Source organism: Alosa sapidissima, chromosome 11 (assembly GCF_018492685.1).
Source record: "Alosa sapidissima isolate fAloSap1 chromosome 11, fAloSap1.pri, whole genome shotgun sequence".
NCBI classification, from domain to species: domain Eukaryota; kingdom Metazoa; phylum Chordata; class Actinopteri; order Clupeiformes; family Clupeidae; genus Alosa; species Alosa sapidissima.
In genome coordinates this window covers 6,168,492-6,184,404 of record NC_055967.1, presented here as the reverse complement: position 1 = coordinate 6,184,404, position 15,913 = coordinate 6,168,492, and the positions used below count along the sequence as shown (strand labels likewise).

Here is a 15,913-nt window from a genome sequence, read left to right as displayed (position 1 = left end):
CATCATCAGTGATCCACAGCGACCAATTCACTGTCTTATTGTTCATCTTATGAACTGTTGTGATAGTCAAACTTCTGAAAGGCTTTCATCTTCATATAATACTGTAAACAATTGTGTTTTTCGAAGCAACTCCCACTAGGTTAAGCCTTCCAAATGATAAGCATAACAGTGTTTAGTATTACAGGAAAAAATAGGTGTAGAACAATCATAACCAGAGGGTGATCTTTCAAGACTGTGGGGGGCAAAGACATGCAAAAGATTTCAATTGTATAGTTGAACTAGAACACAATTTTAAACTGCTCTGTCTTACTGGACCAGCACAGATACCAGCTGGCAATGGAACAGATCTCGTCCTGATCTGGCCCCAGTCCAGTCCAGATCAGCCCCGCAAACATATGCTGCTACCTGAGATAACATGCAAATCCAGAGAATGGAGCCATGTAATGAAGTATGACGTATGACTGACAAACTGAAGTGTTTGTGTGTGTGTGTGTGTGTGTGTGTGTGTGTGTGTGTGTGTGCAATTAGTTATCACTGTGAATTAACGTCGAACGCCGAATTAACGGGTAGGACTGACTTATAAAGTGCAAGCTAAGCTTGAGTGGCAGGGATTTGAATAAAATACAATGACAAGAGAAGCCTAGTTAACTATACACAGCTAATCGGATTCTTTATCTCTTTATTCATAATACTGCTTCCAATTAAATAATACCATGCACTGCAGTATGCTGTTTGAGATGATTAGGTGTATTGAAAATGTCGGCTGTAAGTCCTTTCATTGCCAGGCTGCAGCAGTGACTTTGATAATTGTCGTCCAAATACATGATGAGTTTGTCTGACGTGATTATTTATAATGGAATACATTTGGCAAGGCGTGTGCCTTTAAGGTTAGTAAGAGAGCTGTCGTCGTCAAGTCTTTCAGATAGGTGTAGTTGTGCAGTTGTCTCAAAAGTTTAACTAGGGGGCTGTGCGGTGAATGGATGCAGTCCAACCCTGAGATAGGCTAACAATCAGAGAAGACTGAAGAAACGGGGGCATGAGACTGGCAATTGTTCCTTCAGACTGATGTGCTCGATTGAGGCGAACATTATCAGATGAGAATCTGAATCAACTAGGGGACAAACGGAACCACCCAAACTGAGGTCGATTGATGCCAAAAATAAAAATAATCGGAATAGGATATGCTCGGAATAGGACTGACTTGCGCCCTGGTTATGTTGGAGCGCTGTTAACGGAACGATAGTTGCTTTCTTCAAGAGGACCACTGCAACCTTTCTTGGTCTAACCATGTCTTTTGAATTTCGAGCGCTGCTTTTCGGAATTGTCACTATGTTAGTGATATTTTTAATAATTGCTGACATTTCTGAAGTGGAAGAAGAGATAGCGTAAGTATGTTATAATTAAGGTTAAAGCAATCGTTTCAAATACGTCTCGGATATGTTTAGCGCCACGTGCAGACATTACATTTATGTGATTTTAGTGTTTTGGTTCATTGGCTGCGTTGATTTGCCTTTTAAGAATAAAGATTTGATGAGGTAATCCATATTGGCTATTAAAAATGTAATGTGGTGACTTGAAGTATTAACAACTTTGTTTATTTAGAACATAAGTGAATATAAACGCACTGCATCGTAAGAATCAACAGTGCAAGTGCTGTATTACCTAGGCTACTGTGTGTGTGTGTGTGTGTGTGTTCCTTGGCTTGCACAGCTGGTGAAGTTTACGTCTAACAAGAGCCCATGGGGTTGAAGATGAACATCAAATTCACAAAGTATTTCTGCTAAAATGAACAGGAGCGAGCCTAGATTTTCAGAGCTTGCCAGCCACAGAATAACACAACTGGGCATTTCTTGTGTGATATTGTGTATAGCTATGGATGGAACCTTGAAGGTTTTCTAAATCAGGTAGGAATAGGTATGGCAGGCCAGTGCGCACCTTGAGCCACCGTGACCTGCTCAAACTGCCTCCAACCTTGAATCAATAGCATCATCAAAGCCAGAGTAGCTGAGCAACCCATTGGCACAGTGACAAATGGCACAGGCAATGTGTGTGTGGTGTGGTTCAGCACTTCAGGATTCTGTTTGCTCTGAGCTCTATTCAGTACATGCTGAAATGGGGTTTGGAGGATGGCTGAGAGCAGAGAGGAGATTACTGTTTGATTTGTCAGCAAGGGAGAGAGCAACTGCTTGGAGACAAAAATAAAGAAAACTGTCAGCCTTACACCACATATAATTGAGCCACTTCAGTGTGAGATACTCTCCTATGTCTATCTCGCCTAAAATAAGACCTCCTGCTGAATGAGAGATGCTACACAAACACTTGAGAGTGAAAGACTTCTGAGGTTTGGGAGAACAGTCTGTGGGAAAAAAAAGATGAGTAACAACCTTGGGCTGTTTGCTGCATTCAGATATTACCATAGCAGCATGTTGCCAAAAGGATCCGAGTACAGTTGTTTATTTTTGATAAGATAAGTCAGGCTCTTTGTTGAATTTGATGCCCGTTGGTAATTCACCGGGTTTGTCTTATTTTTTTGCACAAATAATTGAGGAATGGCATGTTCCCGTGGCCTGCCACGAGGGAGATTGAACAAAAGACTTCAGACTCCCTGTTTGCTTGCCAGAATGGTTTGTAGAGCTAGATGCAATTGTACATTTCCTAATTAGGATTTTCACTCTACATTGGGAGCTGATATGTGGGCGCCTTTGGAACTAACATCGTTATTCTTATTTTTCTTACTTCAATGTGACTTACTTCAATTACTGTGTCATTGTAGGACTTGAGTTTGGAAATATCAGGTATGTTTGTACCTTCACCTCTGGCAGTCCAGCACAGCGCATGCTTTGTCTTGCTGAGGTAAACATCTCGTCCTTGAATTCTTCCGACTTGAAAAGATGCCTTGATTGCCGGCAATCAAAACTGTCTTAAGAGAGTAGCCATTTTTCCTGATTGCCCCATAATATCCCTGAAGTTAAAAATGTACAAAATCTTACAGTGCACTACACTGTTTTGCTGTAGTGTAGCCTACTTACTATAGTGTATAGCAGTTCCGTTGTACCCTATGAGGGATCAGACACTCCATGCTTAGAGGGGAGACACTCACATGCTTAGCGGGAAGTGCCTCTTGTGCCACATATGTTAGTCACATCTGTCATTGTCACTCAAAGTGGCATTAGTTGTATATACTGTATGTAGGCTATGTCAACACTGTTTACACATTTACTTTACCTTCCCCACACACACAGTCATGCAGTAATAGCAATCACAAGCCAAGTCTAAACTTCTTTGAATTCAATTCATCTCTACAAAACATTCTGTTTTTCTGCTATTCTTCCCATTTGTTTACTTGGGTGGGTTGTAGTTACAAGCAATCATCCACAGGTTATCTTCACTTCTCAAGAGGAGTCTGCTGCTGATTGCAGAGGCTGCACCTGTCCAGCCTGTCTTTCAAATGATAATTGTGCACTCCATCTTGTTCTGAAGTCTTACATCAATGGAATGGCCGCTCTGTTTTGTGGCCCTGCCATCTTTTTGATGTATGGCAGTCTTTGCATCTCTCATGCCTGTCTTATGAGCGCATTCCTCATTTAAATGTATATTTGGGACACACAAGTCTCAGACAACCTCAGTCACTCACTGGTGACATCTAGAATAAAATTGGGTGAAATATTTGCCTTCGTGTACAGCATAAGTTGCGGCAAGCCAACATGTACAGTGGAGGAATCTTTCATAACCCTGACTGTCTATTCCTTTTTCCACAGGAACATTGGAGAATCTCAGAAGTACTATTTGCACAGCTCTGCTAACACACTCAACAGGTTTGTAGAGAATATTTTATTCAGTGCCCCAACTGGCTGGTGAACAAAATAAATGTTAAATTCTAAATTACGTTGAGTGTTTTATTTGAGATATTTGTAAGCACTTTTTTGATTAGCAGCATATGGCCAGGAAGACTTTTTTTTTTAAGTTGCTTGCCTTGTTACCATAGTAACATGTTTATGTTTTGGGAATGCGTTAGAGATAATTGACTATCTGAATAAATAATTGTCCAGACCCTTACATTTCAAACACTTTTAATCATATGGAAATTTGTAGTTTATCAAATGATGTCATCCATTTAAGTCACAGTTTAAGTCATTACACTGTCTTCATTGTGATCATCTTCACACTGTTGCATGAAATTGTGATCCATTTAATGTCCCAAATTAAAATATCCTTCAAATGGTTAAGAGTATAATATGTAATTTGTCATTGTCAAAATAATGTTTCTACCACTGGAATATTCTGAAAGAGTAAAGCATAGTGTTTTGCAGCATTTGTCTTGCCGGGTGATTATTATGCACTTGGTTAGGGCAAGAATTTTCAGGACAAGATAAACTTGAATAGACAAGGTCAGACAGGCGTACAATACAATAAGCAAACACTCTGCATAAATAATATTGGATAAACATATTTTGTTGTTTAATTTTACAACATACCTGTAGAATGACCTTCATGACCTGTAGAAGTTTTGGATTGACAGGTCTTCTCCCTTTGGTGTTCACTATTAAAGCAACACCTTTCCTCCCAAGCTTTGCACAAGACTTAACATTCCACACCATTGAGAGACCATGGTGGCCTTGCTAATGCTTGATGTCCTTTTCTTTCCTGTTATCTCACCCTCAGGAGTATTGCGTTGGTGCCCAGCCCCACTCCTGCTCTAAAATCCAAAGGAGACAACAGCTCTTCTGTTCAGTTAGCCAGAAACAGGACCACTGCATCCCCACCGGAATGGACTTTTAACAGGACACTCTCCAACATGATCAGGCACAACTTCATACTCTTCCTCACAATTCACTCACAAATACTAAACATATTTGAATGAGCTGTCCAACTGAAACAATACAGTCTGAGAATGTATCTCTCTCATTCAGGAAGAATATCTTGAAGTTTTTAGATCCTGAGAAAGACATTTCTATACTGAAGGGAACTCTGAAGCCTGGAGATGTCATCCATTATGTGTTCGACCGCAAGAGCACGATGAATGTCTCTGAGAACCTGTACCGTCTCCTGCCCACGGCCTCGCCAATGAAGAACCAGCGCCACAAGCGCTGTGCCATTGTAGGGAACTCTGGGATACTGCTGAACAGCAGCTGCGGATCTGAAATCGACTCGTATGACTTTGTCATCCGGTAGGTCTTCGCACAGTGCATGGTGTTTTAAAAGTACTCCAAGTGCCAAGATATTTTTAAGCTGGTAGCCTCACTGTTATAGCCGTTAACGAGCAACTCTTTGATCATTCAACATATTTTTTTAATTTTTTCTGTTTTTCAAAAATGATTCACAGAGATGTTGAGTGCCATTTATATACCTGCTGAGCACATTTTTACTAAGCTTCTGCAGTCCTTTGAAAGCGTAATGAGTTGCCAGTGGCACTACTGCTTCTACTGGGATGATTCGTGTTGGTCACACACTGTAGACTTGGACTTGATGTGTTATATGAAAAGGCAGGTGTTTAATGAGTGTTGTGCCCTGTGGCAATGCTCTTCTCGTGTGCATTTTAATTAAAACAACCTCTAGAAAAAGCAGGCGTCTCTGAGGTCGTGCTGAGTCGGTAATTGTCCCTCGTCTTTGAGCAGCATATGAATGGCAAGCCAGGCTGTTATGTCTCTGGTCTTTTGTATCGTTAAGCCTCACTGTCACCAAACTCCATTTATACCCACCCTGCCTAGCCCCCCCCCCCCCCCCCCCTTCGGCTCCCTGTCTCCAGGGCACTAGGGGTCAGTTCACCCAGGTCCCTGAGGTGTCTAAATCCCGCCACTGCCGCTTCGGTGTCCATCCCAGCAGCACCGAGGGGCAGGGGCAGCCGAGCAGGGAAGCACTTGAGCACGCAGCTTAGCCAGAGCAGCCGACGAGTAGTGGCCACATTGAGCTAATGGAGCGGAGGGGATTTGTCGGGGTACTCAGGCAAGGAGATAATGCCCAGGCCGGCGCGCTCTCCCACCACAGCAGACCGGCCCCATTCTGTTTTTCTTTTTATCTTTCTCTTTTTTTCCGCCTTTTTGCAAGCCGCCCACCCGTCGGCCTACTTTGATAGATCAAGGCGCGGCTGCTAGCTCATTACCCCTGTATTCAGCAGATGGTCATCTGAGTGGGATGAGACGTAGTTATGAGGAGAGGAGAGGAGATGGGTGATCAGGAGGTGTGTCGTTATGGGGAATATCATTAGCTGAGCTAGTAAGATGGTGATTAGTATATATTTTTATGGGTTTTGAGTGTGCTTTCCTGTGTGTGTGTGTGTGTGTGTGCTTGTGTGTGTGTGTGTGTGTGTGTGTGGTAGTGGCAAGGTGACAAAAACCAGGAGGTGTTTGTTAATGGTGATATTATTAGCAGAGTTTCCAAGAATGTGGTGGTGGCATGTATGCTTCGTTTGACCGCCCACATGGTGTCAGCGATAGAGGAAGAGAACACATGTGGCCTGGCTGGAAGTGTTTTTGTGAGTTTAGCGTCCCTTGAATGTGCTTGTGATAAAGGTCAGCTGGGGGTGGGGGGCACTGGAGCTCTGTCCCCATCCCTTTGGCTGTGGGCTCTTAGATAACAGCAGCGGCAGATCGAGACGACCTTCATTCCAGGGATTTGCTTCCCATCACTGTGGGTTTTCAGCCCCACGCCCATGTGCTGTGAGTAATATGAATGCCAGAGGTGATGGGTGAGGCAGACTATTCCTATTGAAGGATGAGTGTTGAGAAGTTGCTGAAAGCGTGCTGTGTTGTTGAGAAGCAGCACCGAGGGCAAAATGAGTGCAGGCACTGTAGCCCAATCAACAGTTCTTTTAGTGATCAGAGGTTACTGCTTAAGCTACCTGGAGAAGTCGTGTTGGCATGTTTGTTTGGATCACTTCACAGTGCAGCCCCTGGGATATGCACCTGCTGCTAAGCATACAGTGTGCTTTTCTTCTCTCATATTCTCCACCACTGCTTGCCTTTTATCTGTTCCCCTTGGTTTCTGCTCTCTCTCTCCCTCTCTCTCACTCTCACTCTCTTACTCCCTCTCTCTCTTATTGTCCACCTTCTTCCCCCCTTTTTATTGTACCTCTCTTCTGCCAGCCTTCCTTGAACACCCCCCCGCCCCCCCCCCCCCCCCCCCCACACACACACACACACACACATACACACACCACCAGGACTGGCCAAGGTTTCTTTGTATTAGAAAGGGATGACTTGGGAGTTTTTCCACTTTTCACTCTGACTCTAGGCCTTGATTTCTAAACACCTCCAGCTTCTAAACCTTTGCAGTAAAATGGCACAACATAAATAAATAAGGTGGACAATTGGCCGAATTGGGAATAGACATTTTAGCAATTGTTTTCTTGCACAACTTAATCAGTTGTGTGATATTAGTTTCACAGAACAAACAATTTCTGTACTTTCCTCTATTGATCTACTGATATTACGATAAATGAACATTCGAAATGTTTCCAGTGAGAAATGGGATTGTAATTACTATTGCAAGGATACAAGGAAGTTTATTGTCACATGCATATAGTTACTGGAAGTAAGAAATGCAGTGAAATTATGTCTGGTGTCAGCCTATTTGTGCATTTATGAGGGGGTTTAAGGGTTTAAGTGGCAAGGGCTGCATAAGAAAGGTGGGGGAGGATTGGGATTGGCGGGGGGGGCACCAACAAGGAGCACCCAAGAGCAACAGGGGCAAGGAAAAACTCCCTTACCAAGGAAGAAACCTTGGGCAGATCCACGGCTCAAGGGGCTAACCCAACTGCCAGGGGTCTTGGTGTGTGTGTTGGGGGGATGACAGGGGAGGTGGGATAGTGTGCTGTGTATGTGGGGAGAGGGCAGTGTGCAATATGTGTGTTGGAGAAGCTTCCTCATGAGACAATGTGCTGTGTATTGGGGGGGGGGGGGGCAGTGTGCTGTAAGTATGTTGGGGATGTGTGTTGGAGAAGCTTCCTGATGAAATAATGTGCTGTGTAGGTAGGGGAGAGGGGGGGGGGGGGGGGGCAGTGTACTGCAAGTATGGTGAAGGGACTTACTATTGCAAGCAGAGTACTGTATGTATGATGTATGTGAGTGATGACAGTGAAGATGTGTGTGTGGGCGGGAGGGGTGTGGAGCAGTGACTGTGTGTGTGTGTGTAGTGTGTGTGTGGGTAGGTGGGGGCAGTGTGCTGTAAGTATGTAGGGGATGTGTGTTGGAGAAGATCCTGAAGACAATGTGCTGTGTATGTAGGGAGGGGGGGGGGGGGGGGGGGCAGCAAGTATGTAGAGGCTTACTGTAGCAAGCAGTGTGCTGTATGTATGTGAGGTGATGACAGTGATGATGTAAGTGTGTGTGTTTTGTGTGTGTGTGTGTTGGGGATGGGGGTGCAACTGGCAAACAAACACAAAACAATGCAATTATACCAGATATCGAAATGGTTTGGCTTGAATGATTTGTGAAGCACAGCAGGATTTCTTGTTTTAAGTATGTGTTCGGGGCTTTCGTTTTCATGTAGATAGGACAGTAGAATAGTTGTGCGTGACAGGAAGTGAGAGATAGTAGAATGTGGTAACAGGTGCTACCACTATGCACCACAGCTCCAGCTTTCTTGAAAACAGAATATATGAGGATTTGCATCTAGATGTCAAATCCATCTCAAATGAAAGTGCCCCGACAGTGACCTGATGGTAAGTGGATCCTCCGTTTTTATAACGCTGGGGGGCTTCTCTTTCCATAGAAAGCCCTAAGCAGTCGAATGAGTTGCTAGGTTGTGTATTTATCAGTTTGCATTGTGCCTGGAGATCACACAAAGCTAATGGTCTTCAGCAGAGGTGCTGAATGTGACTTATCTGTTCTGTGCCGGGTCTCTCTCAGATGTAACTTGGCCCCAGTGGACGAGTTCACCGCAGACGTGGGCCACCGCACCAACCTGGTGACCATGAACCCGTCGGTGGTGCAGCGTGCCTTCCAGGACCTGTCCAGTGAGGAGTGGCGTCAGCGGTTCATTCGGCGGCTGCAGGACCTGAGCGGCAGCGTGCTCTGGATCCCCGCCTTCATGGCCAAGGGTGGCGAGGAGAGGGTGGAATGGGCCATCCGGCTTATTCTCACGCACACAGTGAACGTGCGCACCGCCTTTCCCTCGCTCAGGCTGCTGCACGCTGTCAGAGGGTAAGGAGTGTGTGTGTGTGTGTGTGTGTGTGTGTGTGTGTGTGTGGACTGGAGTCAGCCATCCATTTCATTCTCATGCATAAGGTTAATGTTACTGCCACTTTCTCCCCACACAGAGGAAGTAGCATGCTGATAGAGTGTGTAGATAAAGAGAGAGTGAGTGAGCGTGTGTACGTGTGTGTGTGTGTGTGTGTGTGTGTGTGTGTGTGTGTGTGTGTGTGTGTGTGCGTGCATGCATAAACCTTAAGGATCACACATACCCTGGAGGGACATTTATCCCACAGGTTTAGAAGGTCTCAGCAGGCTATTTTTACCTGAGCTTAGTGCTGCCAGCCACCTGTAGTCACCACAGGTTGCCACTGCCTACACCAACAAGTGAAACCTGCAGCCTTCCACAAGACTGTCAAACTTTTTAATCAACCTTGACAGTTGAATTGATGAGACACATTGAGATTTTCCTCTCTTAATCTTTCTCTTGTTTCCTGATTAAGGTTTGTGAATAATTCGACATCTGTTTAGCACACTGACTAACTATATCCCTCTAACACACTTTAAGACCTTAATGCTGTCTTCAAACTGTTTTCTGTCTGTGATCTTCACAATAAGAGGAGCTTTTTAGTTACTTGATATCAAATGCATAAATAATATTAAAGATAAAGAGACAAAGATGCATATGTTTAACTAAGTCCCTGTCCATACTAAGGCAAGTAAATATAAATGTGCATCATTATATCCCTGTTTAGCCCTTCCGTCCATATTAAAATGGCGTATTCTGACACAGAAAATGCTAATTTTCCAAAACATTCTTAAGCATAAATTTGAAAACTCCAGGTTTGCGTTGTAGTGTGTACAGTGAAAACGCAGAGTTTCAGGCTACGTTTATACGGTGACTATGAAAAGAGAAGACGCAGAAGTGGCGTCTCGTCTTCATTTTTTTATTCGCGTTTAGACGAGCATTCTCAGGGGGAAATCTTTGTTTATATGAAGACGCAAGAGTATGTGATATTCGATTGGATATGCATTCCAGACCGCTGGGTGGTGGTGTGATAGAACCCCGGTACGTCACGCGCAGACATTCTAATTTGACAGTTTAGCCAGAGAGGTAATAAAGGATCTTTGGTTTAGCCGTTTAGACGGAGACGCAACCCGGGTCGTCTTCAAAACTCTACACTCTGGAAGGTCTTCAAGCCCCGATGGCGGGGTCGCCGTGTAAACGAAAGGCACTTATGATAAAATATTTTGTCGTCTTCCTTCACAATCGTTCTCATATAAACGGCCCCTCAGATACAATGACGTGCGGTTGCCGTGATACTGAGAAAATGTAGTGTTCCAGACACCAACAACACCAATTAGCCTATTTCACAAGATGGGGCCGCTGTCTAAATCAACTTCCTGTGGAAGAGCACTGTTCCATAGACAGCAAAAGAAAAGTCCACAGGAAAGACAGAAACAGGAAGACGTTTTACCCTGCCAATTAAGGTATCATTAACATCAATGAGGCCGGACACCTGGACACTGTGAAATTGGTATATAGCCAGAGGAATCCATCTCAGCATTCTTTTCTTTCAGACATTTTGTTGCTCCCGTAATGAAAACCTAAGCAAGACTTCTACCTTAGCAAAGAAATCATGTTTGTTATATGTCTGTGGGTATTCCTTGTTCACCTCATTATCTTGGTCTGATCCTGCTGGTAATGCCCACAGAAACCATTTACCAACGTTTTTGAAAGTGGAATTTCATGAAATTGCAGACCACCCGTCTGCCTGAGGCGAGTGTGGTAAAGGTCAAGCATCATATGCTGAATCACACATTACCCTTGGTGGTTCAGTTTTTTGTCCAGTCTTGTCTGAATGCAGAGGTGCCCTTTAAATAGCTCAACCCATAGATATACATATCTATGGCTCAACCCATACCCCATTTGGAGCGTTGAGATCTCCTCTGTGCTGTGGTGGCGGGTCTGGAAGCCACTATACCAGCCAGAGCCAGATCTGCAGAGGGCCAGCCACTGTTGTTGCCATTATTATCTGGGTGCCCTGCAGTTCAAGCTCTGAGTGAGAACACCAGATGGGGACTGTGGTGATCCATGCCCCTCTGTTACCAAAGGATTCTGTTACTCCACAGCCCCTGCAACCAAGTTTTTCTGCCACCTCCCCCCATGACACACACACACACACACACACACACTGCATGCTGCTCACACACTCACACATTCTTGTGAGTGAAAGGCACCACATGGTGACAGGGGCCAGGATGTATAGGGGTTTATTTAAGGATGAGTGGAACACCATTGTGGACCTGAGACCAGCGAGGGTCCAGTGCTTTTTAATGGATATTGTTGAATGGTGGAGGGCTTCTCTTTTTAAGTGGTCCGGCCACTATGAGGCTTTGTATGGACTGGATCTACATATGTGCAGGCAGTGGTGGTTACACCAGCGCAGTGGATCTGTGAAAATGAGCTGTGTGTGTGTGTGTGTGTGAGCAAATATATATAATATTTGCAAATTCTATGTCATTCTCAATGCATGATGTTTTGAGTTAAATTGGAGTTTGGAGTTAAATTGTGCTGGCTCAGTCATCCACCAACCCTCTCTCTCTAAAGCCACCAGCTGGTCAGTCAGTGAGACAGCCCATTGGCTAACTAAAACTGTACAAAAATGCTGTAGAAATGCTTACAAGGTATGAACTTGTAATAGGGGAATCGTCCACCTAGCATAACCATATTGCATAGCCGTAGTGAGTCGCTAACGAGAGAGCTAGCCATGCAACTTCAAGAATAGTCGACCCAAAGATAACTTGCGAGAATCATGAAACTTTACCTTGTCAGTAGATCTTTGCAGATAGTTTTTGCCTATTGTTACTCCTTCGCCTCCACAACAAAAGCATTTTTATTCTGTACAGGAGCCACGAGAAGTAAGCTATTTACAAAGGCAGAGTAAAATGTAAATATATCATTCCTCTAGGGGGAGCTCTACAGTCGCCAAAAATACCTGAAACTGCATAGTATTTAACACAAGGAAATGTAAAATCCAAAAAGGACATTGCACATAAATACTATAATGTTGTACAACTAAACGAACAATACCGTTTTCAACCAATCCCTTCTCTCCACAGCTACTGGCTGACCAATCAGGTACAGATCAAACGACCCACCACAGGTCTTCTGATGTACACCATGGCCACGCGCTTCTGTGACGAGATACACTTATACGGCTTCTGGCCGTTCCACAGGGACCATCAGGGAAAGCGGGTGAAGTACCACTACTACGACACGCTCACCTACGAGTTCACGTCTCGCGCCAGCCCCCACACCATGCCGCTGGAGTTCCGGACACTGAGCTCACTCCACAGACAGGGGGCGCTCAGGCTGCACACCAGTGCCTGTAGTAGCCCTGCAGCTTGAACACCCTCAACCCCACCCCCTCTGAGAAAAAACCTCCAAAACAATGCACAATGCCCCCCCGGCTGGGGTGGGGGTATTTAAGGAAGAGCACCTGTGTTTGTATGCCAGCTCAGACCTGCATTAGTTGGATTCAGGGGGATTTTGAAGAGTCAGTGTTTTTTTTTGTTGTTGTTTTTTTCTTTAAAAAAAAAAAATACTTTTTAGAGCACAGTTAATGCAAGCTCACTGTTTGGGAGCTCTTTGGCTGAATGTTAACTGAAATAACTTTAGCCCCTCTTTGCAAGAGATGGATTTACATTTGAATGTACTGACTGCCAAAAAAGGGATTTGCATAGTTTTTGTTTGTTTTTAAGCATTCCATTGTCATTGGAAGTTTCAGGATGTCAGTTTAACACTAAAATGCTTAACAGGGTACACAAATGCTTTGGCATTTGTACACTTTGACAAGGTTGTCTGACTGAACATCTAAATGTGGAAGTTGAGCATTTGAACATGCTGGGTTTTATGCAACTCAACAAAATAATTGCTTTAAAATAGCATTTTGAATCCTGTACAACCATCTGACCTGTCTGAAGTTACAACAACTCCTGAGTTGAACTTGCACAATGTTTACGATTTACTCGTTTGGTGTGTGTCTCACACCAAACATTAGAGAAAATTATAGAACTTACTGACATGCAACAGTAGCACACTTTGAGGGTCTGATTGAAATGCATTATTCATGAGCCATAAATGTCAGTATATTCACTGTTTGTAAATTTCTTAAAGAAAGCTTAATTAAATGTTGCAGTTTGTTGTGCCTGCAAAGTGTACATTTTGCCACTAGAGGGAGCTGTTTTGATGAAATACAAACTTGTTGAGGGCTCGCTTGCCAGCAGTTAGTGTGACGGGTCATTTTAAACAAGTGCCAGTTCAGTTAATTCACGAGGTGTCTCTTAAATCACATGGTACAGTAATGTATTGATTAAAATTGAATGTAACTGCATGTTCAAGAGCTTATTTATGAATACGGTGTTCTCCAAACAGTGCATACATCCTCATTGTTCTCAATGAATACAAGAGGCACACGCGTGTACACACACACTCATTCACACAGAAACACAGAGACACTGACTGACTTTTTTGGAATGTGGCGTGAGATAAAGTCAGTGTTGCTATGTGACACTGCTCAGTTTATTTCCTTAAGATTCCAGGTTAAAATGTTCCCATGTCTGGTTGAACAGGTTATGGACAATGAGATTAAGGAAGTTGACTGCATCAAAACCAACAGCACTTCTAATGTAGCTCTAGTGGGCACGTTGGAAATACAATATGTGTGTTATTGTAGGGTCAGACTCTGAGAGCCAATATGTGTGTTATTGTAGGGTCAGACTCTGAGAGCCACTTTGTGTTATGCAAAGTCTGAGAGATCCAACAGTCATGACTGGAAACACACCCAGCTGTTCACACAATGATATTTACACAGGCCTGGTCAACAGCAAACTCTCCTTCAGCTTCCTCCCTCTGTTTCCTTGACCCATTCTGAGCTTTTCTAGATAACACTAACTTAAATTCAGTTTGCTTTTACATGATGGTCTTCCTCAGTTTTAAAAAGATAACAGTGAAGATTTATTTCCCTCATATTTGCTACTGTGATCGTTTGTGACAATTATATGAGCATTTCTGTCATCTTTTATAAAAAAAAAATCAGTGTCCTACAATTTCATCATGATTATTTTTCATTTATCTGACTGCCGTTTCTCCTCTTGACTGTTCACTTGGCAAAAAAATGCATCAACAAGTCTCCTGCAATAAATAGCCAAATTAAATGTTTTCAGTGAATTGCATTTTCCCATTTTAGCAACATGTTATGCATTCCTGAGTTTTCCTACAAGCGGTGGTTTTTGTGGCTGCCTCTAAGGAATAAGAAAGTAGAGGACAAGCTTTACAGAAATTAGACAAAATATTTGAAATATTTCAAGTGCTCACCAGGAAACCTAGCAACGTCTCATGTGTCCCCAACCATGTGATTTGTCCACATAAAAAAAATGTGTTGTTTGGACATGAAACATCTGAGACGTTCCATGTTGCTCTTATTATGCCTCCAGTTAAGCTAAAAATAGATAAGAGACTTGCCATAGACGTCAGCAGACCATCCGGAGCAATGAACACATTTGTCCATAAAAAGCGCATTTGTGTTCTTCAAAAATAGAAACAGCCTGAGACCAATAGTACTAAACCTAATTAAAAGAGCAAAGCCTGCCATCGAGGTCACAGCTTGAGAGGATGTTCTGGAGAGATGTTCATATTTCCTGGTGTCAAAAATGTTAATAATTACTTGAATGTCATTTTGCAGAGAAAGGGCCTCCTTGTGTTTTTGCCTTGAAGCACAGATAAACTTTTCAGACAGATGAACGCTCCTTCTTGGAGGTCTCAACGGCCCCTTTGTTACAGCATGAAGGCATTCTCAGAATTGCACATGTGTGAATCTTTTTTTTCTTCATATATTCTACTTGCTAGACATTTTTAATCATTTGTCTTGAACAACTGACTGAACAAGGTCATAAGGTAACTTGTTAGAATTTGTTGCTTCTGTGAAAAAAGATGTGATGATCATGAACTCTGCTAAAACAGTTAACGATGTACTGTAGTCGGAGTAAAGTAATTTGAGACGGAATGTCACAAATTACCCTGAATCTTGACTTGTTTTTGTAAAATCATTTATTTTCAGACCACTTGTAGACACTCTAGACATTGAAGTGATGTTTTCTTAGAGGCTCTCAAAGAGCTTTCTTTTTTAAAGCAAAGATCAAACACAGTTTGACACTTGATGTTGTTTTCCCCTATATTTCTGTGGTATTTCACACCATAATCATCACACTGAATAACTACACTAACATCAAATAAATTTGTGTTGTGGTGAGTCACAAAAAAGCTGTAGCACATGCAACTGTTATGGGCTTACAGCGTATTTTATTCTGTGGTGAATATGCCACTAGCTTATTCCTAGGACTAAAGAGACAACAGAAGTCACTGTGAGAGTATAAGGACAGTTTGAAGACATCAGCCATGTACAGAGAAATTACTTGCATATATAACACAACAGGAAGAATATCAATTTATTACAATCTTTATGAAAATAAAATATTTAAATCATTGAAATATACAATTTTGAAGATTCCAGTTTTAATAACTATGGAGCACATATCGCTCAGTCACTTGACCTATGTCAAAATCATCTATGTTATCTTATATATATATATGATTATCAAAATGAACAAACAATCTGTGGCTATGACAGATGCACAAATCAACATTAGCATGTGACATTCTTCGCAAATAAAAAAAACAATATTAATTTAAAACAGATAAATGCAAAAACATAGATGGCGTA

The 15,913-nt window shown here is 42.8% G+C and overlaps 1 protein-coding gene across 2 annotated transcripts; it reads left to right on the top strand.

Annotated features, from left to right (window-relative positions):
* The first annotated feature begins 977 nt into the window (after positions 1 to 977).
* On the top strand, positions 978 to 15,347 carry st8sia2 (ST8 alpha-N-acetyl-neuraminide alpha-2,8-sialyltransferase 2). Of its 2 annotated transcripts, XM_042111084.1 has the most exons (7): positions 1,335 to 1,385; positions 2,774 to 2,853; positions 3,759 to 3,815; positions 4,663 to 4,803; positions 4,911 to 5,168; positions 8,847 to 9,140; positions 12,252 to 15,347. In XM_042111084.1, the coding sequence occupies exons 2-7, from the start codon at positions 2,798 to 2,800 to the stop codon at positions 12,538 to 12,540; spliced, it is 1,095 nt and encodes a 364-aa protein (XP_041967018.1). In that variant the 5' UTR covers positions 1,335 to 1,385; positions 2,774 to 2,797; the 3' UTR covers positions 12,541 to 15,347. The 2 variants fall into 2 exon arrangements, with proteins under 2 accessions (XP_041967016.1, XP_041967018.1); XM_042111082.1 differs by lacking the exon at positions 2,774 to 2,853 and having other exon boundaries at positions 978 to 1,385.
* The last annotated feature ends 566 nt before the right edge of the window (positions 15,348 to 15,913 follow it).

Excerpts from the sequence above, each read along its gene's own strand:
- st8sia2 (XM_042111082.1), top strand. The coding sequence starts at position 1,288 with ATGTCTTTTGAATTTCGAGCGCTGCTTTTCGGAATTGTCACTATGTTA. Across the intron at positions 4,804-4,910 it reads ACACTCTCCAACATGATCAG|GAAGAATATCTTGAAGTTTT; the intron begins GCACAACTTCAT and ends TCTCTCATTCAG. Across the intron at positions 9,141-12,251 it reads CTGCTGCACGCTGTCAGAGG|CTACTGGCTGACCAATCAGG; the intron begins GTAAGGAGTGTG and ends TTCTCTCCACAG.